Source organism: Micromys minutus (assembly GCF_963924665.1).
Source record: "Micromys minutus genome assembly, chromosome: 19".
NCBI classification, from domain to species: Eukaryota; Metazoa; Chordata; class Mammalia; order Rodentia; family Muridae; genus Micromys; species Micromys minutus.
In genome coordinates, this window is record NC_137954.1 from 38,134,861 (window position 1) to 38,162,680 (window position 27,820).

General features: G+C 48.5%; 1 protein-coding gene across 2 annotated transcripts in view; it reads right to left on the reverse strand.

Moving 5' to 3' along the window:
* Positions 1 to 835: 835 nt before the first annotated feature.
* ASB18 (ankyrin repeat and SOCS box containing 18) overlaps positions 836 to 27,820 on the reverse strand; it is a 61,328-nt gene continuing 34,343 nt past the window's right edge. For both annotated transcript variants that reach the window (XM_080933055.1, XM_080933056.1), the window contains 3 exons: positions 16,105 to 16,612; positions 2,866 to 2,979; positions 836 to 1,402 (listed from right to left, as the gene is read on the reverse strand). In XM_080933055.1, coding sequence (XP_080789181.1) covers positions 1,217 to 1,402; positions 2,866 to 2,979; positions 16,105 to 16,612 — 808 coding nt within the window. In that variant the 3' untranslated portion in view covers positions 836 to 1,216. The remainder of the gene's footprint in view (positions 1,403 to 2,865; positions 2,980 to 16,104; positions 16,613 to 27,820) is intronic.

The following is a 27,820-nucleotide window of genomic DNA, read 5'->3' on the forward strand; positions in this document are numbered from 1 at the left end:
AACAAAGGAGGTGACCATGTGTGGGCCCTAGGGTGACTAGTTTGCACATGACAAGCATGGTCAGTATGGTTACTTTTTCTCTCTAGGGACTGGCTAGCCATGGGAGGGACTGGCTAGCCTTATTGGAGGAAATGACACATTTCCTCCAATAAGGCCCCACCTCCTAATAGTGCCACTCCTATGGAGATCTGTTGGGCCGCTTCTAGAAATATGGCAAGAATTTGACATTGGGCTAGGACAAGAAAGTAGCCTTAGGGTCCGCAAGGCTCCCTATGTTGAAACATTAGAACAAAGGATGTAAGTATTAAGGGATGCAGGCCTTGATGTTCTGACATCTCTTGCTGTGTGGCTGAGCTCAGGCACTTCTCAGCCCATGTGCTTTTCCTGGTAACTGGCTTCTGCCAACATTCACCAGAGTGGGACCAGCATGGGCTGAAAGCTGGTTTCAGGCAGAAGACACCTAAGTGACCAAGGTCTGGCTTACCATCCTCCCGTGGCCTCTTGAAGGTATATCTGACTCTGGAGTGGGTGTCCTCCTAGCAGGGGGGCTGCTATGCTCTTGATATAGTTCCCCTCCAAGTGGCTTGGCTCCAGGAGGGATGGAGGCTCTTCTGTAAGCCTAAAAGTCTATAGCCCAGGGAGGAAGTTCCCATACTGCTGATCCTCAGGGGCTAGAAGTACACTTTGGAAACCACTCATTATCTCTTAGTATGACTTTGGTTTAGGGTACTTTCTGACAGCAGTTTCTGTGCCACTGTGTGCTCCTCACAAGCAACCAAGAGACAGCAGGTTTGATTAAAAACAAAAACATTTATTTACCTTATCTCGTGAATGTTTTGCCTGCATGCATACACACACACACACACACACACACACACACACACACACACACACACACACACACATGCAATGCCCATAGAAGTCCCTGGAACCTCTGGAACTGGATTTATGAATGATTATGCACGACCAGGTGAGTGCTGGGAATCGAACCCAGGTCCTCTGCAAGAGCGGCCAGTGCTCTTCACTGCTTGCCAGCTATAGTGACAGTTACCAATTCCATGTCAAGGTGTCCTTGAGGCTTGTGTGTCTATGCCTTTCCTGGCTACTTGGGAACTGGAAGGAGGTGGATATGCACCCCCTTACCAGGGTGCTGTCTCTCATATAGAGCCTCTGCAGAAAGGTGAAGATGAAGAACCTGGGCCCCAAGGCGGTGGTTTCAACGCAAAACACCCTCTGGCTCCAAAAGCAGGTAATTTTGCAGGGTCTTGGGTATCGGTAGCCGGGGCACAAGGTGAATGCACTCCTTGTCAAAGAGTTTTCGGATGGTATCGCGGCAAAGGTGCTGCAGGCAGCGCGGGGTGTGTGCCAAGGCGAAGAGAGACCCGTAGAAAGGCTTGTGCATCTAGAAAGAAAGGTGAGGGAGAGTAAGGCGGTGTCTGGAACTAACCTTCTTTCTGGCACCACCACTGGTGGTTCATGCCACGGGTACCAGCAGAGGGAAAAGGCTGTCACCTGAGACCTGGCCTCCACTCAGAGGGGTGACATGATTTTCAAAGTAAAGCTCGAATGGGATCAGAGGGACACAGTTTGGGGCTGATTTCTTCCAACCCCTTTCTGTCCTGCCTCTGACACAGCAGTTCTCCAGCTCCGGAGGTGACCCCATTAATCTGCAGCAGGCCAGGCATGCAATGGGCCCAGGAACCCCGCCCTAGCGCACCAGCCCAAGGCTTTATGAGGCATCCATTAACATGGGCAGTAAGAACCCAGAGATGTTCCATGAGAGCTTCTGGAAGGGAGTGTTTCCCCTGCCTCTGCCCCCTGGAGCCACCTTTGGATTCTGTCATGTGTGGATGCGGTGCTCACAGTACTGCAGGTCACATGTCACAATCTGTGGCTCCTACGCGGGGCCAGGGGGCATGCCTTGGAAAGGAGCCAGGACCTACACTTCCGTGCCTCCTCTCTTGCACGCTGGCCCCCTGAACCCCAGTATTCTTCAAGATGTCATGGGGTGACTGCAGGTTCTTCCTGTTCAGTAGCATTTCCCCGTGGTCCCTTGGTGTCAATAGAGGTCCCACAACTTCAGGATTGTAAAATTCGCAGAAGGGTAAGTCTCTTGTGCACCGTCACCTCTTGTTTGTGTGAAACACACGCAATCCTCCTGTCTACTCTCACTCTCTCCAGATTCCTCACAATGCCTACAACGATGTGAATACTGTGTAGGATTGTTGTATGCTGTGGTGTGTAGATAACTACAAATGATGAAGGTCTGCCTTCTTCCAATTTACCTCCCATATTTTGACCTATGGTTGGTCGATTCCATAGAGACAGTACCCACACATCACCAACCGGTCCCCTCAACTTTCCTGTTTTCCTTCTTCAGATGTTTTACTTCCTGGGTGTACTGATTGGTTTTATGTCAACTTGACATGAGTTCAAGTCATCAGAGAGGAAAGGCTCTCAATGAAGACAATGCCACCATAAGATCTAGGTGCATTTTCTTAATTAGTGATTGATGGTGGAGGGCCCAGTGCATTGTGGGTTCTATAAGAAAGCAGGCTGAGTAAGCCAGGGGAAGCAAGCCAGTAAGCAGCACTCCTCCATGGCTTCTGCATCAGTTCCTGCCTCCAGGATCCTGTCTTGTTTGAGTTCCTGTCCTGATTTTCTTCGGCAATGAAGAGCAATGTGGTAGGTAGTATACAAACTAATAAACCCTTTGTCTTCAACTTGCCTCGTGATCATGGTGTTTTGTCATAGCAACAGAAACGCTAACTGAGATACTGGGTCTGAGTGCCAAACTCCAGACAGAGAAGTGAGAAAGGACTTCTCTCTTTGTAGCATCAGAAAGGGAGGGAGGTGACATCTCACCTGGTATACGTCTTCAGGGATGGCCTCCCGCCAGGACTCGGACACTCGGAGCTGAGTGTAGGAGTTGAACAGAACTTCAATGACAGCTGGCACTGGTGCACAGGTCCTCAGCACCTGGGGGAAGTGGGAGGCATGATGTAGGTGAGGGGCTGCTGGCTAACATCTTTATAGTAACTCCAGGCATCATGCGGCCCCCCACGCTGCCAGCCGGGGGAAGGGTTGGCCTAATCATCTTATTCCTAATTGTTTTGTTAGGTTTGATTTTGATTTTGAAGGTAGCATCTCATTATGTACCTCCCTGCCTGGCTTGCTTTCTTTCCTTCCTCCCTCCCTCCCTCCCTCCCTCCCTTCCTTCCTTCCTTCTTTCCTTCCTTCCCTCCTCCTCCTCCTCCTTCTCCTCCTCCTCCTTCTTCTCTGCCTTTTCCTGCTCCTCCTCCTCCTTCTTCCCCTTCCCCTTCTTCTTCTTCCTCTTCCTCCTCCTCCTTCTTCCTCAGATTTATTTATTATTTTATATATACAAATACACTGTCATTGTCTTCAGACACACCAGAAGAGGGCATTGGATCCCATTACAGATGGTTGTGAGCCACCATGTGGTTGCTGGGAAATGAACTCAGGACCTCTGGAAGAGCAGTCGGTGCTCTTACTGCTGAACCCCTCCCCAGCCCTCCTTTTCTTTTTAAAAAATATTTATTTATTTCATATATTGGTGTTTTGCTTGTATGCATGTCATATGGGGGTGTCAGATCCCCTGGGACTCTAGTTACAGACAGCTGTGAGCCACCATGTAGCTAGGACTTGAACCTGGTACCTCTGGAAGAGCAGCCAGTACTCTTAACCCCTGAGACATCTCTCCAGTCCCCAAATCATAAAATTTCAATCCTCTTGGTTATTGGGAAGAATTTCAAAGTAGACAGTCATTGGAATTAAAAAGACAAAAAATTTTAAAGTGTTTCTTTAGTATTCTAATTTGGGCCTAATGCCAGGAAAGGGCCTTGCTACTGAACCACACTGCCAGCAGCAGGTGCCAACCCATACCTTTGATGTTGTGAAAACCTGCTACTTAGTTGCAGGTACCAATGCCACGTTTTCAAATTCTGCAATGGTTATTAGCTCATTTTACCTTCTCTGGGATACCATCTCCATTTTAGAGAACTTTAGTGAAGAGACATGAAAGGTCATAGGCAGGGCAAGGCTATGAAGAACACCATGGGGAGCACCACCGTGAACCATGGGGAGCACCACCGTGCACCATGGGAAGCCGGCCCTGTTGAAGGTGTCTGAGTGGAGGAGCAGCAGGACTGATTTTATTTAGAGGTGAGTGGTGGGAGGGGCTTAGAAGGCAGAGAGACCATTTTTCCATGATTTGGGGAGAGCTGGCTGTCAGTGCTCCACACTCAAGATGGCAGTCAGGGGTGGGGGTGGGGAAAATGTTTTCTGCATGTTTTCTCAACCCCTTGTGCTTCCTCCTTACTCTCCTGTCTCCTGGGAGTAAGGAGGGACTTACTCATCTCCAATGTTTCTCATCTCCATGTTTTCTTCCTTCCTTCCTTCCTCCCTCCCCCCTCTCCCTCCCTCCCTCCCTCCCCCTCTCTCTTTGTTTCTTTCTCTCTTTTTTCTCTCTTCCTTCCTTCCTTCCTTCCTTCCTTCCTTCCTTCCTTTCTTTCTTTCTTTCAGAGATAGGTTTCTCTTTCATTCCCCGTCTCTTCTCTCTTGTCTCTCACCCACTTTCTTGGGTTTCCATTCCATCCCCATGCCATTGCTCTCCGGGCTATTCCGCTTGAGTATCCAATGGCTTCCTTCTAGCCTGGGTGCATTGTGCTCAGCTCCCGGGTGTACACACTGCTACCTGCTGTCCTGGTCCTGGTCCATCTTCCCTGATGGCACACCCATCTTTCTAACTCTCGGGCTGGAAGCCTTGGGGCTACCTTTGACTTCCATGTCTCTCATTCTCTGTATTGGGTGTGAGAAACCCTCACAGTTCTGCCTCTGAGGTCCACCCTGAACCAGAGTGCTTCCTTAGGCCCATGGTATCCCTCATGTGGGTCACTGTGTCAGCATTCCAACTTGCCCTCCTTGTCTAGTCTTTTCATCACGGCAGTGGAGGGGGATCTTAGGAAACAGTCGGTGGTGCCGCAAAGGTTTCCCTCAGTGCTCCTGCCAGTCTCCCGGTGTCATCCTGACCACCGTCATCCACCGTGGTCTCCTGTTACTCTACACCGAGCTGAGGCTGCACCAGTCTCGGGCCACAGACTGACTGCTCATTTGGGATGCTTGACCCCAGACCTCTGCACAGCTGACTTCCTCATTGCCTTCAAGTTTTGGTCCAAAGGTCACTAACTTTAACTCCTTCCCACTCTGAACTCATGGCTGTGTTCCACTCTGCTTCCTTCGTCCATAAAGACTGAAGTAAATTGGATATCAATAAAGCATTGTGACAACAAAATAAAGCTAGAAGTTCTGAGGGAATGGGCCGCAGAGCTACATGCTGGCCCAAGGTGAGTGGGCACAGCCTCATCCCAAAGACACTGCTGCGGGGCTATTTCCCACTGTCTGTCCAGCTTCAGCCAACACCATCCTTGTTACTAACTCCGAGGCCAAGGAGTCTCACTGAAAAAATGCCACATAGAACTCTTTTAATTAAAGATATCTGGGGGTTGGTGAGATGGCTCAGAAGTTAAGAACACTGTCTGCTCTTCCAGAGGTCCTGAGTTCAATTCTCAGCAACCACATGGTGGCTCACAACCATCTGAATTGAGATCTGGTGCCCTCTTCTGGCCTGCAGGCATACACATGAAGGCTGGATGCTATATACACAATAAACAGTAATAATAAAAGATATCTGCATTCATTTGTTGTGCATGTATGTGTAAGTGTGCCAGTGATGTGGGTGGAGGTTAGAAGACATCTGGCTAGAAGCTAGTCTTCTTCCACTTTACATCTTCCAGGGTTTGAACTTGGGTCTCCAGGCTTGTTGGCCAGAGCCTTTATCTGCTGAGGCCTCTTGCTGGTTCCTGCCATTTTCCCCTTTTGTTTTGAGATAGGATCTTGCTTGGCTACCCTAGGCTGATATCCAACTTGCAATCCCGTGCCTCGGTTTCCCAAATGTAGGATTACAGGCAGGGACCACTGGGTCTCACTTCATTTTTGTTTTTGAAAACCTTCTTTACCTCATCTGTGCTCACGGTCGGGGGTGTGCTCCCTCTGTAGTGCTCAGTGAGTTCCTGAGGCATAACACTATCCAAGGAGACACACTCCATGGTTGTTGTTTGGGTTAGCATCTCCTTGGCCTTATTATGCTCAGGGCTAATAATGTCTTTTTCCCCTGCAGGATCCCTGAGAGAGGGAGTATGGTGCCCTCTGATCTGCTCACCCACTTATCTGAAGTACCTAGCATCTCGCTGGCACCAGACTGGTGCTTATATGTATCTGCTGAATAAATAATAGAATAGAAATACTTTTTTGTTCTTAATAAAGATGGATCAAAGGGTATGTTTTCTGAGCTTTTCATATCTGAGAAATACATTTCTTTTGGCATTATAATGAAAGCTACTTTGCCTCAGTCTAATAATCTTAGTGTACCGGCTGGTTTTGTGTCAAGTTGACACAAGCTGGAGTTATCACAGGGAAAGGAGCCTCAGTTGAGGAAATGCCTCCATGAGATCCAGCTGTAAGGTATTTTCTCAACTAGTGATCAAGGGGGGAGGGTCCAGCCCATTGTGGGTGGTGCCATCCCTGGGCTGGTAGACCTGGGTTCTATTAGAAAGCAAGCTGAGCAAGCCAGGGAAAGCAAGCTAGTAAGTGACATCCCTCCATGGCTTCTGCATCAGCTCCTGCTTCCTGACCTGCTTGAGTTCCAGTCCTGACTTCCTTTGGTAATAAACAGCGATATGGAAGTGTAAGCTGAATAAACCCTTTCCTCCCCAACTTGCTTCTTGGTCATGATGCTTGTGCAGGAATAGATACCCCAACTAAGACACTTAGTATCCAAACATTTCCTTTAAAATATGCTGAGGGTTCTTTCAGCTTTATGAGCAGAGGGCCTCTTTCTCTCTGTGTCTGCTATATGTGTGTGTTTCTTCACCTCCAGTAAAAATTTTTTTTCAAACGAAAAGAAAAAGTACACGGATGAAGTCTGAGGATGTAGCTCAGTTTGGTAGACTGCTCGCCTAGCATCCAAAAATTGAAATTGTGTTTCAATTCACAACACCATCTAAAACTCTGGCACGGTGGCACACTCCTGCAGCCACCTCAGGAGTGTGCCACCACAGCAGAAGTCATTCTTAACTATGCAGCAAATTTGAGGCCAGACTTGGCTACATGAGACCTTGTATCAAAATATACCTAGAGGATATTTTATTGTCTTTTTCTGATATTGTCTGTTGCTGGATTCAGCTTTTTTTTTAATACCAGTAGAAATAATGTCTTCTGATCAGAGAGCTAGTAAGATTTTGTTCCCATGTATCTTAAGAATAGTTTGCTATGATGTCTTAGGTATGTTTTCTGTCCTTGTCAAGAATACGCATTTAACCTTGAATTAAAAGTTAAGGCTTTTAGTGCATCGAGTTTTCTTCTATTAAGTCTCTGGAATATGGCTCCTGATTCTCTTATTCTGGCTCATTTTGAATGATGCCACTATTTATTACAGCTGTTTTTAATATGTGAATCAAAACCCTTGGGGGGCACATATCAGATATTTACATTATGATTCGTAACAGTAGCAAAGTTACAGCTATGTTGTAGCAACGAAATAATTTTATGGTTGGAGGTCATCACAATCTAGGGAACTGTATTAAAGGGTTGCAGTGTTAGGAAGGTTGAGAAGCACTGATTTCGTGGCTGGCTCTACAGTCTGTCCTTTGTGCCCAATAGTGTCTTCCTGTTGGTCTCCTTCCACTTTATGTACCTCAGGGGTTGAACGAATCGAGGTGATTTTATTATTAGAATCCAGAGGCGATGACTATCCCTGGGAGCCTGATACCAAGTCAAGCCAGGGCCTGCCTGGCAGAGGCTATGAGCTGGGTGGGGTCTTGGACCAGGAAAGCCATTGCTGAGTCAGGAGAGGACAGGGGTGTGGATTGGGTGAGCAAGAGGGGAGGGAACATGTTTTCTTTTCGATCCACGCTCAAAATGATGTGCAGAGCCCCCAGGCACAGACCAGCTGATACGGGGCCCTCTCTCCTGCCATGCAGGATACAGACCAGAACCAGGAGCCTCAGGGAGGGGACCTGAGGATGAACAGCATCCTGACTTTTGTCTGTGCCTGCTGCATGTTTTTCACCCGATTCTTCTGTTGACTGCCTGTAGCCTGTTCTTCACAGGTCATAGAAACCGCCTTCACTCAGCTCTCAGCTTTTCTTCTAGATCTTCTGATGAGACAGATGTTTCTTCTCTACTCTTGGGATGCTGTAGTTTTCTTTTCTTTTTTCCTGCTGTACCAGACCCTGGTTCATGCACATGAGTACATTGGTGCCCAGGTCTGTGCCTGTGCACACAGAAGCCAGCATAGCACATTTAGTGTCTGTTGAATTCTGAGTTACTGCCTTGAGATGTGGTGTCTCACCAAACCGGATGCTTGCAGTGTGGGTTGGCTAGCCAGGGTGACTTTAAGAGCTGCCTTTCTCTCGATGCCTGTCCCGAAAATGCTGGGGTTATAGGCATGCATGCAGCTACATCTGAGTATTTTTATGTAGGTTCTGAGGTCCTCTTGACTGCAGAGTAAGTGAGTCCTAGCACCGAACCATCACCATGGCTCCTCCATTCTCTTTTGGATAAAGGTGAACTTGGTGTAAGTCTGTAAACACTTGGAAATCTTGGTCTTACTCTTTGTCTAGTCAGCAGAATGGAGGGTGGCTTCTAGGACACATGTCCATCTGCTGAGGCCCCTCCCTGTCCCTCTTTTCCTCGGAGAGTCCCCAGACTGCTCTGTACCTAAGTTCCCCATTTCTACCTGTGCACGTTGCTCCATATCTCAGCTTCCTCGCCCATGATTCCTGGCGAGGTCTGCCTGGCTACTGCAACACAGTCCCCTCAGAGGGACACTCAGTGAGAGGCCCTGCCCAAGGCTGCTCCTTTCTTTCCCTTCCTGTCTTCTCTTGCTTCTGTCTCCAAAGACATCTTTCAGAAGACAGGTACCACCACGTTTTCTAGACCAGTTATCACACTGACCCTGTGACTGTACCATTCACTTTGTGTATGCCCACATCTTCAGGCATGTGCGTAGGGGTCTGAAGATAGTTTGTTTTTTTCTCTTGCTGCCACATTGCTCATGGGGATTGAGCTTAGGTTGTCAGGGTTGTTGGCAAGTACTTTTACCCACTGAGCCCTCTCTTGTGCTACACATTGCAATGGAAGAATCTGGTCCATTTCTTGAACGGTAGGAATTTCTGGTCCGTTTCTTCTGATCCATGACCATCGCCGAGTCAAACTTCAGCCATTTTCAGGAAAGGAGACAGAACAGACTGGGTTGCAGCTGAAGGGCTCTGGCCCGGGGACACCTTCCGACCTCTTCTAGCCAGGCATGCCCCTTGTCCAAGGTGCTCTTCTCTTGATATTTCTGGTGTCCCCAGCCCCAGCCCCAGTCCTGGACCATTTGCTCTGTTCTCTGCTAGGGAAAACCAGCCCTCAGTCCTAGTCTCCTGCTTTTCAGGTGGGCTCTTGCTACCCCCTCCCCCAACCCCAGACTTGTTCCTTCTCTGCAAGAAAACGGTAAATGCCTCCCAGGGACTGCATGCTACACAGACCTCCCCCATCCAGGGTAGAAAAGAGCTGCCCTCCCCTAGAGCCAAGCACCACCCCTTCTCCCAGCCCCTCCCCCACCCGAGGTCATAGACTGTGACAAAGTCTTATTGCCTGTCTCCAGGAATTCATTTTCTGTCTTTCCCTCTGTTCCACCTCTCTGGGGCTCCCCGCCCCTCCCCAGCCCCTCAGCACTGTGCCCCTCGTGTTTGCCAGGCAGCTGGCTGCCTTCATTATTTTTACGCCAACACAGTTTAAAAATCTCCGCTGCCTCCTTGCTGTCTGCAGAGAGGCGGCTGCCACATTACTCCGACACGTTGATGTCATTAGTGTCCAAGCGCACGCTCTTCAGCTAATGAGGCGGCAGAAAGAAAATTAAGGGGAAAAAAAATCACACAGGCACATTGCTTTATATGTAGATGGAGAAATAAAAGAAGGGTAGGAAAACAGAGGCAAGCTTCCTGACGGCTCCCCTCCCTCCTCCCCTGGAGACACTGATGCACCGCGGGCAGCCAGGGAAACCGGGCCTGCATTTTGACCACAGTTCTACAAATCTCCTGCCCAAATCTGGTGAAACTAGTCAGCGGCTGAAGTCACCTTACTCAATTTTGCAATTAGGTACAAAACAAGAAACCAGGAGACTCTGGTTCCAGCAGTATTGGTGTCCAGGGACGAGCCAAGACCTGGAATCTGCAGACATTTCTGGAATTTTATATCCCCCCTCCCCCTTCATCTTCATCTGTCTTCCTCATCTGAATTTTCACAGCAGCCGGCTGATGGGTCTCTGCTCTCTTCTCCAGTTTCTTCTCCACACTCAAGTAGATTCATCTCGGCACACAGATTTTGTTTAGTACTTCCCTTCTCTTTAAAATGATGAACTTGGTCTCTCTTGTCCTCAGGCAAAGGCCCAGGCCCTTCACAAGGCATACATTCCACGCGCTTGCTCTGTCCTAGGGCATCTGTGGTCCGTACTATCCTTCTCTAGGCTTTGGTCCTCAGATCTGGGCTTGCTCATTGCATGTTTGGGGTCTCTATACCCCAGGGTGATGGTTAATTTTGATTGTCAACTTGACGGGATCTCGAACCACCTAGGACACAAATCTAAGGACTGGTCCATGAAGGTGTTTCCACGGCTGGTTAAATAAAATGGGACGACCCATCCTAACTGCTGGTGGCTCCTCTGAGGGCCTGGGCCGACTGTGAGGGAGAGCTGGAGCTCCGTCTCTTCCGCCTCCTGACTGTGGGCACAATGTGACCAGCAAACTTTCTTAAGTTGTTTCTGTCAGCTTCTTTACCACAGTAACTAAAAGTAAATAAACACAGCCAACTTGACACTACAAAGTTGGGTGCTTCTGTGACATGGCGCACTGCGTATGATTGTTTAACCCCTAAGTCAGGCTGCTCGTGAAGGCAGAAATCTGTGTTCTCCTGTCCCCGGTGGAACTCCAGCCTGGACTCCTAGACATGTTTATTTTTATTATTTATAATGATGTGAATGTGGTGAATGTGTGCAAGCACAGTGTGTGTGTGTGTGTGTGTGTGTGTGTGTGTGTGTGTATGTGTGTGTGTGTGTGTGTGTGTGTGTGTGTGTGCACATGAGTGCAAGTGCCCCCTCCTGCAGAAATGAGTTCAGGTGTCTGGGGAGATTAGAGGTGTCGGATAACCCCTAGTCCTGGAGTTCACAAGAGGTTGTGAACTGTCTGATGCTTGGAACTAAGCTAAGATCCTCTATAGTATGTGCATTTAACCTCCAAGCCACCTCTCCAGCCCCTTAGCATGACTGTTAACCGAATACCTGGGTAAGCATGAGAGAGGCATTGTGAGCAGGCTGCACAGCCAATGATGCAGTTAGGGACACTCGTGGCTGGCCTAGTCCTTATGTTAATGCTTAGGTCCGAGGCTTAGTTACTCATGGCCCTTGCAGGTGGCTGCCCCCAGACTCCTAGGGGGTAGCACATTTTGTCTCCATCATTACAGGGCTGGTTCAGAGAAAAAGCATGAAGCAGGAAGAGACAGAATGCAAAGGTCTCTAGAGAGGGCCGGTGACATCAGGGGACAAACACAGCTCACCACTTGATCCATATCATTTCAAGTTAACAGGAGAAGAAGGGAGAGAGGGAAAGGACTTGAGTCAAAGGCTGTGGGGTGGGAAGGGCGCCCATCTACCTCTAAGAGGTGACTGGGCTTAAAAGCCCCTTAGCCTTTTTGTGGCCCCAACATTCCCTTTTGGGGTGGACTTGAAATGTGCTCTTGAAATAGGTAGACAAAGGAAAATGGGCTTCATTTCCGAGTCATGAATTTGAGGAGGAATTTGGTAAAGCCTTTAAATCCCAGCTGGGCCCTCATTCTTGGGTCTCCTCGAGGTCCTGGGAGTCCACTGCCCCAGACTTATCTTTATACTTTTAGGACTAAAGCCTGGCTTTCAGCCTCTACCTGCACCTGCGGGGGGGGGGGGGCCTACACCCCTCCCTGGGGCGAACCAGGGATCTGCAGGGCAGAAGGGCCTGGCATTATGGACACAGGGGCCCCAAAACCCGTTCTCCTTGGTCGTCACGGCAGCACAGTGAGCACGAAGCTAAGGATGCTCCACGTCTGCCCAATGCCATGACGGTGCCTTTGTCTGGGCACAGGGAACTGTGATTTATGTCGCTGGGCTCTCTGCAGAAACCTTTTGCCTCAGTAATTCTGCGCTCCACGGGTGTCTCTTTACATCTATTTAAAGTAAGGCTGCTGCTCGCAGGGGGGTTTGGGAGGGGACGCTGCGTGCTCAGCAGCATTCCAGGTGCCTGTGTCTTGGCCGGGGAGCATCTTTGCCCCCGCTTTGAGCTTTGGGTATATTTGCTGTGTACCCCATGGGGCTGCTGAACCCAGTGAGGTGATTAGACTCCTTCAGGTAAAACTGACGGTGAGCATTGCTGGAGCACGCTGCCTCTCCAGCTTACCCCAGGGCAAGGCCAGTCCTTCAGCAGCACATTTAGCTTGGATTCAGTGTGGGTAAATGCATCTCACCTACAGGCTGTTCAGGAAAACGGGCTCACTTTTAGATGTGTAAGGGTGTCTGTGTAAAGGGGTCAGGACCTCATGTCCAGAGGCTGATGCATCAGACTCACACCCTGGAGTTACTGAAGTCCCTTGGCATGCGTGTGGCAATCCTTGACCTGAGGCCTGCAGGGACCTGTGCTGTGCAGGGCTTGGCAATGATTTTTAGTGTAAAGATTTCTCAAGTAACTCTTCAGTTCCTTACACATAGGTGTGCACTTGGCCAGAGATTCCTTGCAACTACCAGCAGTCAAGTGCTTCCCACGGTCACGTCCAACCTCCAGTCCTGAGGTGTGATGGGATGAGCGCATGACTGGCCACACCCTGTGTGACTGGCAAGACATCTGGGCATGTCCCAGAACCAAGGCCCTGAGACCTGGAGGGAGCATGGAGCTATGTGCTGCCTCTGTAGGCCAAAGAAGGCTGCTTGCTGCCCCTAGAAGCCTTATCCCCAGGGACCAGGCTGGCAGGGGGCGGGGCTGTGACCCAAAGTCCAACACTAACTAAATGGGGGTCCCTTAAAATGAAATGGCATCAAGGTTAACAAAGGACTATTTTAGTCACTAACCAGGTACATTGTATGTGTGTGTGTGTGTCAATATGCACTTGTCACAACATGTATGTGGAAGTCAAAGGACAACTTGCAAGAGTCAATTCTCTCTTACAATGAGGGACCCATGCTCTCTGCTGCTCCATCCTACGGCCTCCCTTTAATAGAAACTGTTGTCAGTCCCTTCGGGTTTGCACCCCATCGTGTGAGATCTACTCTGTTCTTCACTCTGTGTGTGGTTCTACACGGTAACGATGGACAATGAAATGAGTGTCTGGAGGTGAAGGGCAGTCAGTTCGAGGTTTGTGTTCACGTCTCAGGCAGCTGAACAACACCCTGCTGGGAATGGGGAGTGTGAAGGTGCAAGCTATGAATCTGGAGATGTCCCAGAATACAAGAATGTCAGCACGTCCTTTTCAGAGCACGCCAGATTGAAATCCGTGTACTGGCAGAGCACCGTGGGGAAGTGGTCTGGGTGATGGGATGGAGAGTCAGTGTACTTGTCTGCTGAGGAGATGTGAGGAGAGGCATTCAGTAGAGCTTTAACCCTTTTCCACATAGATGCATCCTTCACTCTGAACATGCCCATATGCAAAGTCACTGGAGAGAGATGTATGACTCTTCATCTCTCAGAGCATTGGAAACTTCCTTTGGATCGTCTTTGGTGAAAGGCTTTGTAGATGATGGTTCAAAATGTACCAGGTATGCATACATGTTCACAGGTATGTGTAGATGTGTATTTATTATACTGTATATGACTGAGGTATCTTGGGAGATGGGGAGAGATTTTTTAAAATGAAGTGAATCAAAATGTTAGGGTCAGTTTGACTTCCTTCAATGAAGTCTTTTAGGGAAGACAATCTCTTCTTCTAGATAATACTTTGGGAATGTTATTTGTGTGTGCATGTGCACACATGTGTGTATGTATGCACAAGTGTGAATATCATGTGTGTCTGGAAGTCAGAGTACCCGTTAGCATGACTAGCTTCACCTTTCATCTTGTTTGAGGTAGGCTCCTTTTGTTTGCTACTTTGGTGCATACACTAGGCTATCTGGTCCTCAAGATTATTTATTTCTTTACACGAATGGGTCCGGGTGTGTTTCCATGTGAATGGGGAAGCTGGAGCTCAGCCTTGGGTGTCATTTCTCAGGAGCTGTCCACCTTATTTTTGAGATAGAGGCTTTTACAAGAACTGGGGTATGGAGGTGACAGCTAATTTTTTGTTGCCAGCTTGACCACACCCAGAATCAACTAAGCCCCGTGCTTCTGGGTGCACCTGTGAGGGGCTTTTTTTAATCAGATTATTTGAAGCAAGAAGATCCGTTCTAAAGCTGGACCACACAATCTGGTGTCCGCCCACGTAAAAGGACGCAGAAGAAGGGGGCCTTGGTTTCTGTATGCTCAAGCTCACCCCCACAGGTAAATTCATCTATTCTGTTGCTGAGGCTGGTATTAGATCCAACTTCTCCAGGATTCCAACTGAAGACTCTTCAGGAATTCTCCAGGACTCCAACTCCAGGTTGGGATTGCTGAGACATTCAGTCTTGTGGGATGGACAGCTACTAGAGTTTTAGTCTTTCTGTGTGGAGACAGCCATTGTTGGACCACAGCCTCTCAGCTATCTCATAAATCCTCCATATATATATGTATATATGCCTCCATATATATGTATATATGCAGACTATATATGTATATATTAGCATATATATATATTTATATAGCATATTGTATGTATACATATATGTGGTTTATGCTTATATTTATAGGACCGTTATTAGAATCCTGTTCCTTTAGAGCAGTGGTTCTCAACATGTGGGTCACAATCCCTTTGAAGAACCCTTTCACAAAATCAGACATTTTGCATATTAGATATTTACATTATGATTCATCACGGCAAAATTACAACTGTGAAGTGGCAATAAAACTAGCTTTATGGTTAGGGGTCACCACAGCATGAGGAACCGTATCAAAGGGTCATAGGGTGAGAAGGTGGAGAAGCACGGCTTTATCGAATCCTGACTAATACACTGCTGGGTGACTAGGTTAGGCTGTCTGGTTGGCCTGGCTCTGCCTCTTCAGTGCTGGGACTGAAGGCATGAGCCACCATAGCTGGGAGTGTAAATGGATGCTAGGGATTCAAACTTGTTTCTTGTGCTTTGCTGCAAGCGTTTTCCTGACCAAGCCATCTCCTCAGCCCCTTGATGTCCTTTTAACTCCACCCCCACCCCATGATTTCATTATGGCATATTCGTACATCTACATTATTGTACTTCGTCCGTGTTTGCCTCGGGGGTTTTTATTGTGGTGGCATTGTTTGTCCTTTTGCTTCATGAGTCTTTTCTATGAATAAATGAGCTCACAGATGGAGAAAGTAACAAGGTGAGCCCAGCAGAGCTTGCAAGGGCACAGCCAGGGCAAGGGGTGACCTGAACGGGCCAGCTGGTGAATTGCACAGCAGGGGGGAGGGGTTTTGCGAAGGTGTAGAGTGCTCTCACTAACAAGGCGCTGAGCAGGCTGAGTGACTTCACTGCAGATCAAACACCAGCTGTGACAAGAGACTCATTTTCATCTTTCTGAAAATTACACCAAAAGACGAACTGCAGAAAACCTCGGAGCTGGCGCTGTGATGGCACCACCCGAAGCAAGAGTTCCCCGGGAAACTACTTCGAAAGGTGACACTCTGGAATATTTATCAACAGTACAGCCTCTTCATTTTGCTTTTGGCTAACCACGAGGATTCTAAGTCCTTGTTCCTCAAAGTAGGGTCCCAAGAGCCTCTACCTCCCCTGAGAGCTTGAGAGAAACGCAGACCCTCCCACGGCTGCCTGGGACATCCCACTTCAGACACTCAGCTTGTGAGCCTTGGCAGGTCCGGTGTTTGCACAGCCAAGCTACCCCGGGGTCCCCTTACCTTGGGGAAGGCATCAGGCCATACAGAGCGGGATCCGTGATTAAGTAGCGCCTGCACCGTGCGCTGCGGCGCGGTCGGGGGCGCGCATGTGGCGGTCTGCAGCGCGCGCGCCAGCGGGGACGCGCCACCGTAGTCGAGCGCGCCCGCGTCGGCGCCGTACCGCAGCAGGAGCGTGCACAGGCCGGGGCGCGCGTGGCCGCAGGCCTTGTGTAGCGGGCTGCGCTCGTCCTCGTCGCGCGCGTCTGCCGCCGCGCCGCCGCGCAGAAGGAGCGCGCACAGGCGCAGGCAGCGCGCGTGCTCGTCAGGGCTCCGCGCCGCCGCTCCGCAGGCTGCGCTCAGGGCCGTCTCCCCGCGGCCGTTCCTCGCGTCCACGCGCGCGCCGCGGCCCAGGTAGAGTTGAGCGTGCTCGTCCAGGCCGCGCTGGGCTGCCACGTGCAGCGGTGTGTCCCGGCCCGGGCCACCCTCCAGCTGGACTGTCGCGCCGTACTCCAGCAGCACCTGAGCGCACCTGCGGGGAGGCCAAATTGGTCACTGGCGCGTGAGACCAACCGCGACCCGCCACCCACAGCGCAACCGGCGGGTGAGCACCAGCCAAAGCCAGAACTTTGGAGCTCCAGGGCCAAGGCCACCTACTGCGGAGCGAACAGAGAGTTTGATAAACCCAGGATCCCAGATCCATGTCACCAAATAAATAGGAACATTTCAAAAGTTCTTAGACTTAGGATGGGACTGACAGTTGCGTGGTGGTATTTGGAAAGGTGATGTCTACATGACAGTGTTCAGTGCACTGGTCACTTGGACTTTATCTGGACTTGATCAAACTTGGAGGTTAAGGTCTAGAGAGAATCCCTTGGATCAGAAACATCCCATCCCGGAAAGATCCCATCTTTCCCAGAAAGGGCTGGAAAGGAAGGGCTTTCAATATATTGAGCCCGTTTGGGGCTGGGGTGGGGCTTCATCCTTGCCTCGGGGACACTGATTCTTTCCGACAGGCACAGGAGTCTTATAGATTTCCGCAGAAGCAAATCTATGCGGACAGATGGGTCCCTTCCTCCCTGACCAAACTGTATGCTGCTGTGCCTGTTTTCAGCCAGTCTCCCAAGGTGTCTGAGTCCCAAGGGAGATCGCGTACCTCCAACCCCCATCTTCTCCCAGGAGGATAGTCTGCTGCCAACTGGATTCAAGACTGCCTTAGACTCCAGACACCCAGCTTCCCACAGGAGAGCAGCTTCCTCAGTCGCTGAGGAGCACTTCAGATATCTCATCTTTCCGCTGGTGACTGTTGGACCATGTTGCATCTGGCAACCCAGCCCCCTGGCAGGAAACATAGTCTGACAACCCAAGATGGGGGAAGTAGCCACAGACCCTCTTCTGGTGCTCTCAGCTTGTCTCCTGGGGTCCAGATCCCTCCCTTCTCTCTGGATACTTCCATCTTTACCCACTCCTGCACACAATCTGACTAGCGCTGCTTACCCTATTCTTCTCCACCCCAGTGAGCAAAGACTTGGCTCCTTGACTTTCTCCTTCCTGTTTGCCTCTTCCTCAGGCCGTGATGTGGCTCTGTCCTCACTTCCCTCTGTTGAGGAGAGGATGGCCATCCCCATCTTTTGTCATCTGTCCCTCTCCCTTCACTTGGCTGCTCTGAACTCTGCTGGGGGAGGCAGGACCCTTCTGGGAGCTTGACTGTGATCTCAGCTGACCCACCCAGAACATCACACAGCTGCACTCTTTCAGCCCTCCTGTCCTTCTAGCCTGTCCCCTTCAGGGACACATTACCCACACCCAGGTACCTGGCTAGTATCCTTGTACCCTCTTTAGACACTCCAGCACACTGAATATCACACCTCACAGGCATCTGTTGGCTTCCACCCCTTTCTGTCCACTCAGGCGTTTACCCCAGATCCACCGAGAGTGCTTTTGAGAAGTCCCTCCCTTGCTGTCTCCAACAGAGGCACCCTTTCCTGTGGCTGCTGGGGCAGGAACATTTGCTCCCTTCATTTCCCCTATGTCTGCCCCTTACAGTCATTCTAGCATCCTCAGGGGAGGCTCGATTGCTGCCCCTTACCTGCTCTTTGCTTTTTCTCTAGCCTCTTCCTCTCTTCCTCACTGTGACTGACTAGCCTGGCTGGTGAAGTCACTTGGGCACCCTCTTCTCATCATTCCCACTGTCACTGCCTTTTGTGAGACCTTTTTCTAGAATGTTGAGGAGTCTCCTGATTTGTCAGCTTACCAAGCCTCATGTAATCCAGAAAGAATCTCTGTGGTGGGCCTGTTAGGGCCCCGCCCCTTTCCCTGGGACACTGGTGTTACTTAGTCCAGCTCTCTTGAGTCTCAACAGCTTCCCTTGCAAAAGCTCCTCCTGGGTTTCATTTAGTTCTCTCTGTCTAAGGATAGACCCTAGGTCATCCATCCCACAGTTTCATGCCCTGGTGCCTGCGTGTGCACTTTCCCCCAGGGACTCACTGGCATGCCCACCGGCTTCCTGTCTTCCTTTCCATTTCCTCTGGGATGCCTTCCTCACACCACCAGGCTGAATGGTTGTATCTCTGTGTTGCCCTATGCTTTGTGAGTACACAAGCAAGCAGGACACTCGCCATAAAAACCCTATCACTGCATTTCCAAAGAATGCTGGCACCTTTGTCTTAAAACTGCTGGTTCCTTGTGTGTAAAAAGTGTGTCTGACAGTCGGTGTAGTGCTGTGCCTAGCTCATTATCTTGTATTCCCTAAAAGCCTGTTGAACAAATGCCTCTCATTAATGACCATCTTTCAGCTCTCTCCTGCATGGCTGCTGTTTTCTCTATTATTTACTTAACTGGGGCTCTGATCCAGTTCATCCATCCAGGGTTTGGGGACTGACAGTCCTTGCCCTGAAATGCATTTCTCTTTCCTCCCAGGGACTCTCAGTATTTTTAATTCTCCCTCTGTGTTTCTCTTGCCTCCGCATCAGCAGTATCATGAGAAGTGGTCTGTCTTGGGTGAAAGATCTTTACAAACAACTACAGTGTGATATGAGGCATCCTTTGGGAAGAAGGTACCCAGCCAAGAGAGGATGCAAATTTTACAATCAGAGCGATTCGCTTTGCTTCCTTCCTGCCTTGCTCTCTAGGAGGAATTTTGAATGGTGCAGTGGGAGGTTAGAAATTAAGGGCTCTGTCTCATTTTGTCACCAAGCCTCACAGACATTATAAACAGTTTTCTTCTTCTTCTTCTTCTTCTTCTTCTTCTTCTTCTTCTTCTTCTTCCTCCTCCTCCTCCTCTTCCTCCTCCTCCTCCTCCTCCTCCTCCTCTTCTTTTTCTTCTTCACAGCATGGCCTCCAAAGGAAGATGCTTACCTGGCAGAGTCCTTGGCTTGATGGACTAATGACAGTTTGCTGTTGGCTATATAGGGACAGTATGGGGACACTGGCTCACAGTCTGGGGCGTTGCAAATGACCAGCCTTTCTGTTTTAATGAAGAGCTCTAAGGGCTAACCCTTGGCACTCTCTAATGCTGGGCAGTAGCTGAAGATGCAGAATCACAGGCTGGAGAGAGAAACCACAGGACAAACTGATAGGGACATGACATCTCTCTCAGCCCAAGTCAGGCCGTCATTAAAAATGAAGGCATGGTAGCCTAGGTAATGATGCACACAGATCTGTCCCATGGGTGTTTGGAACCATCAATTTACAAAACACATGGACAGTACTTTCTTAAAAAGCCACCAGTAAAGAACATGTTTGAGGAGATCTTAAAATTGTATAGGGCAAAGCGGGGTTACTCCCGTTTACACCCAGCGCAGTATGGTGCTGTTCTCACGAGGGGCTTTCATTGCTTCTCACTGACAATTTCTAAGACAGTCAGAGTATAAGAACAACTGCTGGCACCATTAACCACAAAACCAACCCCCACCAGCCCCAGCAACAGCTAGATCGTGACATTCTTTCCAAGCATCCAGACGCTTTCAAAGTTTCCCTAAGTACCTCTGATAGAAGCAGGGGCTTGGGAAGGAAATAGGACAGCTGGTGCTTCTAGCAGGGGAGGAGACGAGAGGGCTGATTGTGGTGGATGGTAGAGAGACAAACGGGGACCTTTCTGTATTCTACCCCAGGACTAAACTGTATCTTAAACGACTTATCAATTCCGTGCCATATCTGCCATTGTGATGTTTTACATGGAAACTGTCCAGCTGGAGAGCTCAGTGGTCAAGAGCTCTGGCTGCTCTTCTAGAAGATCTGGGTTCAATGGCACCCACAGGACAGCTCAAAACATCTATAACTCCAGTTCCGGGGAATCTCATGCTCTCGTCTGTCCTCCTCAGGCACCAGGTATAAACATTATACATAGACAAAACACCCACATACATAAAATAAGAAACAATGGAAAAATGTCCACAACCCCCCCCCCCAGGCTCCTTTATTTGAACATTGGTCCCTGATTGGTGGGGCTGTTTGGGGACATTGTGGAAGTTTTCAGAAGTGGATGGAGCATTGTTGGAGGAAGAATGCTGATGGAGGTGGGCCCTAAGAGTTCACAGATTCACCCCACTTTTCCTCTATCACTTATATTTTGAGACAGTGTTTCACTAAAGGGGGATCTCACCCATTTGCTGGATTGGCTGGCCAGTGAGCTGGGGGGGATCTACTCATCTCTGAGGTAGATCCTCACCTCACACTGGGATTACAGGCACATGTGCCATGTCATTTGACTTTATATAGCTGATAGGGATCCTAACTTAGGTTCTGGTGTTTGTGGGGCAAACATTTAACTACTGATCCATCTCCCTTGGGTGGCCAATACCCTGATACTTGATAGACTATAGACTGATTGGGAAAACCAAATACTATTATTGTTCTACTAAAGAAATAGAGCGACAAATGACTCTTAATGACACTCTTTTATGCCAATAGATCAGTGCCTTGCTTGACATCATCAGAGAAGCTTCCTCCTGAAGCAGATGGGAACGAATACAGAGACCAGAGCTGGACAATGTGCAGAGAGCGAGAGACCTTGGAACACAGAGTCCTGAATAGGAAGTCTCTACCAAGCCCCTCCCCTCAGGGCTCTGGGAGCTTTACTGAAGAGGAGGCAGAAAGATCGTTAAGGTTGGAATAGAAGATACCAAGGACAGCGCCTTCCAGAACAACAGGACTGACAGCCCGTGAACTTACAGACTTTGGCAGTGTGCACAGAGACTGCACAGGTCCAAGCCAGATAGGGTCCCAGCACTGAGAACTGGACATGAGCATCCATCTCTAGCCAATAAGCTTTCTCAATAAATGTTTGCATAGGAAAAGTTAGTTTTCTACAATGGAGTCTGTACTGGCTGGTTTTGTGTCAACTTGACACAGCTGGAGTTATCACTGAGAAAGGAGCCTCAGTTGAGGAAATGCCTCCATGAGATTCAGCTGTAAGGCATTTTTTCAATTAGTGATCAAGGGGAAGGGCCCAGCCCATTGTGGGTGGTGCCATCCCTGGGCTGGTAGACCTGGGTTCTATAAGAAAGCAGGCTGAGCAAGCCAGGGGAAGCAAGCCAGTAAGTGACATCCCTCCATGGCCTCTGCATCAGCTCCTGTTTCCTGACATGCTTGAGTTCCAGTCCTGATTTCCTTTGGTGATGAACAGCAATGTGGAAGTATAAGCTGAATAAACCCTTTCCTCCCCAACTTGCTTCTTGATCATGATGTTTTGTGCAGGAATAGAAACCCTGACTAAGACAGAGTCTTCCTGGGAATATAAGTTACACTGAAGGGCAGGCTCTACGTTCAGCAGTAGGTGGCCAACTCAAGAGGAACTCAACAGTATTTTGGGAGATTTTTTGTTTTTGTTTACCATACTGGCCTTTTGCTTATATGTTATGGTTTCTGGTTTTGTGTTTCTATGGGTTTTCTCTGTAGGCGCGTGTCTCTTCCTATGTGTGCTTCTTGTGCTTTTTCTTCTCTTTATTTTTTCTTTTGGTTCTATTCTAGTCTATTCTTTGTTTCCTTAAAGAGAGAGAAAGAAAGAAGGCAAGGTGGGGAGCATCTCAGAGGAGATGGGGAAGGGAAACCATGATCAGAACAGATTGAGTGATAAAAGACCTATTTTCAGTAAAAAATTATTCAGTTAATAAATTCATTCAAAAACATATGCCATGGACTTTCAAGACAAGTCACTGTGTTTCTTGGACACATTGTAGGACCTCCTAGGCATGGGAAGGGTGGCCTGCGCTGTGGGACCCATCAACCCTCCAAGGTAGACCCTTTCTCCCTGGGGCGTGGTGCCCAGTCATCTTCCAGGTGTGGCCAGTGGTCTACAGCACAGGAACAGGGGACATGATGTGGCTCCAGTCAATACAGGGTGCTTGGGTATGAATGCCAGCCACCACAGATACAGAGATTCCACAATGCCTGCCAAGCAATAGGACAACATGGGGGGAAAAGAGCTACCAAGGCCAAATTCATGATTAAAACATCACCTTTTGCTGGAGATAAGGGCAGACAGACATTGTTTTGGAATACTTTGTCAGTAATACCGTTTATGGGGCAACTCCTGCTGGATGTCCCTTGAGTCCTTAGACTTTGCTCACACCCCACCATTTCACACAATTAGGGCTTCCCTGGACGTGCAGAAGGGGCTTCACGAAAAGCACCTTGTCCAGGAGGGACGCAGGTTTTAGGAGCTGGTCTAACTGGATCAGTTATTGCTGTTGCCCCTTCTCGAAGTGGGTGAGCATGGTAAAAACTGGCTGCAGGCGGAACCCTGGGGGAAGAGTAGCAGAAGCTCAAGCACCGTCTGGAAGCCTTGGGGAGAGATCCCAAGGAGGACTGGAGAGGAAAACGTAGCCACGTGTTAGAGAAAAGTCCCCTCCCACTAGCTGATTCCTAAGCCAGCTTGGCCTGAAAGACAGGAAGCCACACCCTGAGGCCAATAGAAGAGCAGTTTCACTGTATATCTCTGGACCTTCCCCACAGGGTGGTCTCTGGAAACTTATTACCCCACCCTGTTCATTTTCCTCTCTGTCCCTCTTTTGGAGATGTACAGGGGCTCTCAGTGGAGAAAAGACTGAGGTAAGTGGACAGAGCCTTCAGAGGAGAGGAAGCAGCGAGATTCTGCTTGGCCATTTGTAGTATCATTGTCTTTCTTGAAGCAATGACTACTGCTGTGTTTTTATTTTTCTGGCATTGAATGCTTGCAGTAGATGGTAATTTTGGGGGAGCCAGCTGTCCCCAAGATTGCACATGAACTCCTTTGCCTTGGCAAATGGAGACGCGTAATTGAGTGAAAAACAATTTCAATACCCGACTCTGCATCTTACTTCGCATGGGCCACTAGGTAACACCTGACCTTCTAGAAACTTCTCTAGTATCCCTTCTTCCAAAAAAAAAAAAAAAAAAAAAAAAAAAAGATGGACAGCATTTCTCCCTCTTTCCCCATCCCTCCCCTCTCCCTTTCCCTCTCCCTCCCTTTCCCTTCCCCTCTTCTCCCCCTCTTTCTTTCTCTCTCTCTTGCTCCTCCCCTGATCCTAATATTCTGGGTGACGAGGAGAGCCAAAGGTATCAGAGTGAAGTGGCCAGGATGGAGAGAAGCTGATAAGGAAACAAGATGGAAGACTTTTGACGTAAGTCACGCAGGGAAACAGATAGGTCCCAAGACCACACCTGAGTGGACTTTGACAGAAGAAACCACTGGGAATAATCAGTCCCTGATGCCAAACACACCATCTCCACCATGCCACTCAGTCGTGCCTGCCCAGGCGGCTGCTGGTCTCATTTCTCTGAGTCTACTCTGGTTGTTCTGAGGATCGCTCATGGTTTTGCACCTGTCTTTGTACCCGCTTTGCGTGCAAAGTAAACCGCTCTGGTTTTTTACTATGTGGTCTGCACAGGCAGATCACATTTTAAATACAGCCTTCTTCTGTTAGTGTTCACGGGTGTTTGGGTGTCTCGACTTTTTGATTAATCTAAAAAGAGAGCGACCGCGGTCAGCTGTGTAAACGTCTTCCCGCAGCTATGCGTCCTCATTTCCCTTAGTTGGAGCCCTAGAAGTAGATGGGTCCATATTTAATGTTATACGAAAATGGCAGTTTTCCAAAGAAATTGTAGCGTTTCACAGCTACAGCCAGGGTTTTGTTTGTTTTGAATTGTAATCAGCATGAAATGGAGACCGTTTTACTGCGGTTTTAAGTTGTATTTCCTTGGCAACCAGTATGCTTTATGAAGTGTCTCCCCAAGGCTTTGGTCTAGAGGGACAAGCTTTGATTTGCCCTGGTTTCTAGGAAATAAGATGCTACCCGGGAAGTTTGCTGCTTCGTTTTGCCAACTTGACACAAACTAGAGAGAATAATCAGGGAAGGGAGATCAACTGAGAATATCCCTCCATCAGACTGGCTTATAGGCAAGGCTATGAGGGCATTTTCCTGTTCAATGATTGACAATGGAGGCCCAGCCCGCTGGGTGGGGCCTCTGGGCTAGTCTTGGGCTGTATCAGAAAGCGGGCTGAACAAGCTATGAGAGAAAGCCAATAGGCAGTGTTCTTCCATGGTCTCTCCTTCTTCCACAGTTCCTGTCTTGAGTTCCTGTCCCGACTCTCTTCAGTGATGGATTGTGATCTTTAAGCTAAGTAAACCTATTCTTCCTCAGGTTGGTTTTGGTCAGCATTTTATTGCAGCAACAGAAATCAAACAAGCCGGGCAGTTGTGGCCTATACTTTTAACCCCAGCACTCGGGAGGCAGGTGGATCTTCTCTAAGTTCAAGCCAGACCGGTCTACAGAGTAAGTTCTAGAACAGCCAGGACTACACGGAGAAGCCTTGCCTCGTGGACAAAAACAAAACAAACAGTCAAACCAACCAAACAAAACCCCCAAACAAATAAATACAGGGCGAAGCAGAAAACCGTGGACCTCTGCCTGTGGCGCCCTCAGCTCAAGGGGCAGCTCCGGCTGAGTCTGGGCGGAACAGGACTGGATATTAATGATGGAGATAGTGGAATTACTTTGGGACAGAGGGAGGATTTGGAGAGGCTATCTTTCAGCACTGCCTGCACAGCACTTGTTTGTCTTTGGGTTCCGGCTCTGCCAGTGTCCTTGCATGTCACCACGCCGGCACAGCAAGGCCCTTCTGTGCCTCAGTTTCTTAATCTTTAGACTGGGTATGGTCATGTCTTTCAGGGTCACGAGGATGAGTAGTCAGGAACCACAGAGTTCTCCAAAGAGCAAGTCACCAAGTGGGGCACTCTGAGTACACTTTCTTGAATATTCCTAAAATGCCTTACAGTTATGTTGACGGAGACTTCCTTCCTCTCTATTTGATGGGTGCAGGGGCGGGCTGCTTACTGGATTCCAAACTGTTGCCCACAAACCGGGCGAGGCCTCTGCCGCTAGACGGAGGCTGTTGGTCTTGGAGTCTGAATCTGAACCATTGTTCCTGCTGAAGTCCTGAGCAGAGCAGTTTTACTTGCTTGTTATTAAGCTTCAGAGAAGGCAGGGCAGTTGCTCCTCCATATGTGTAGGCCCCACAGCCACAGACTGAAACAACTGTGGATTGCAAAAATTCGAATGAAGATTACATCCATACAGCGCATGTGCAGATCTCCTCTGTCCTGCGCATGTGCAGATTTCCCCCTCACTGTTGTCTCTAAATGATTCATCGCACTAATGGTTTATACAACATTTGTATTGCGTTAGACATTCTAAGAATCTAGAGGTGATTTAAAATATCTTGGAGGATGTACGTGGCTTTCATTAAACTTTGAGGACTTTTCACACATCAGACATTATTGCCCTGGCACTAACCCCGCCTGGATACTGAGGGGTGTCTGCGTGCCATTTCCCTCTGCTCGGATAGTTCCACTTGCCGGGCTAGAACAGGAGCAGAACTGCCTAATGATTTCCTTCAGTGATGTTTACCCCCCACCTCAATTGGCTGCGTTCATGGGTCCAGTTCTGACTTATGAATTATCTTTCACTTAGTACTGATGTCCCTGGAACAAAAAAAAAAAAGTGACTCAGTGTGCTTCTTATTAATATATTTCACGGAGGAAGCAAGTCCTCTAGACTTTGCTTCTGTCAAGGTGGGGCCAAGGACAAGAGTCAGGGACTCTAGAAACCACTGATGTTTTTAATCGCTGATATTTATATATGGTCAAGGTTGGGGGGTACTCTGATAACAAACAAGGTGATGCTGGCATGTTGGAGATGCTGCAAGGTTGGAGACAGAGGAACTTTACTGAAACTTTTCTTTTTTTGGAAAAAAAAAAGTCTCTTCAAACAGCCACTAGATTAAAGGTCTCATATCCCCTTTCGTGTGCTGAATCCCGAATTCTGAAGCTTGCTGCTCCGAAGGAAGCACAGATAGTTTTTTTCCCTTTCTTCTTAAATCTCAAGAACTCAGAGACTCAAAGGTTTTCAAGTTCTGTGCCCATGGAGAATTGCTGACTGACAGGGGATGGGGCAGAGCTGGGTCCCTTGGTATGAGGACCATTGTCAGAAGTTGGAGGAAACCAAATGGCTCTGTATGTGGGTCATCGACCTTCTCGCTACTGTGAGGTTAAAAAAACATTAAGGATGACCTAAAATTGACTATGTATTAAAGATCCCAGAGAAAGTAGCTCTTTCTTGTCAAAATGACAATGTTTATACTCCTTGAAGCCAGACCTCCCCAGAGTCCTGCCTTTAGAAGGACTCTTTGGAGCAGAAAAGCCTGGTCACGCCCTCACGTCCCTTCTGACATCTATTAACTTTTTATCTTTTAAGGTAGTGGGCTACATTATTATAGAGGTGTTCAGTGGAATCTCCAGCCTTTTCAGCATGACCATTGACATTGGAGGGGTCCTAAGTCAGCCGTTTTCATAGTCCTGTCTGAATTTTTGCTTCATTTATCATTTAACTTAAACTGCCTTGTCTGTACCCCATGAAAAGGGTCCAAATGATAACAGATTCCCAGATTAAGTGACCAAAAGGAAACTTTCACACAGAGAGACATGGAAGAGAAAATGACTGAAAGGAAGCAAGAGGAAGGCAGGGGATGGGGTGGAGGGTTGGGGGTAGAGGGAGAGGGATCTTAACTTACACCATCATGACCTGAGTCATGTTCAGAGTCCTTAGCAAACAATGCCCTAGACCTGTGTGGTACTTAAAAAGCACCTGGAGCCAGGAAGCTAGCAAGTTTCTGTCTAGGACATAAGCTGTGCAGTGCTACTGGTTAGCACCAGATCTCCACATCTTATGATCTAAATATAAACTGTTGGCTTATCATAAGGGATGCTGTTAGGGCTCACAGTAGTTTGTGCCCCGAGTAGGTCCTGCATTCTTTGTTCTTAGTAGAAGGCAATAGTTAGAAAAGAAACCTCTCTTTAGTATTCATAGGAGAGTTGTGGAGACAGGGCAAAGAGCTCACAGAATCCCTCTATCCAGCTCTTCCTCAAATTAAGGTCTTGTGTTATTATGGGACAGACATCATCATTAGGAAACTAACATTGGTACACTCTGACTGACTAGCAGTAATGAAAGAGATGGCTGAATTCGGCTCTCCAATCTCATATCCATGTTCTGTGCCAGAATCTAATCCAGGGTACCATGCTGAATTGGAATTCTCTAGCTTTGATTCTGAATAAGACACAAGTAAATAATATATGTGTGCCCTTGGAAATATGGGCTGTGGTAATTATTATATGTGAAATATTATTGAACAGGTTATAGTTTCCACTAGAACATGCTATACTTGGGAATTTTGTTTTTGACAAAAAAATATTCCAGCAAC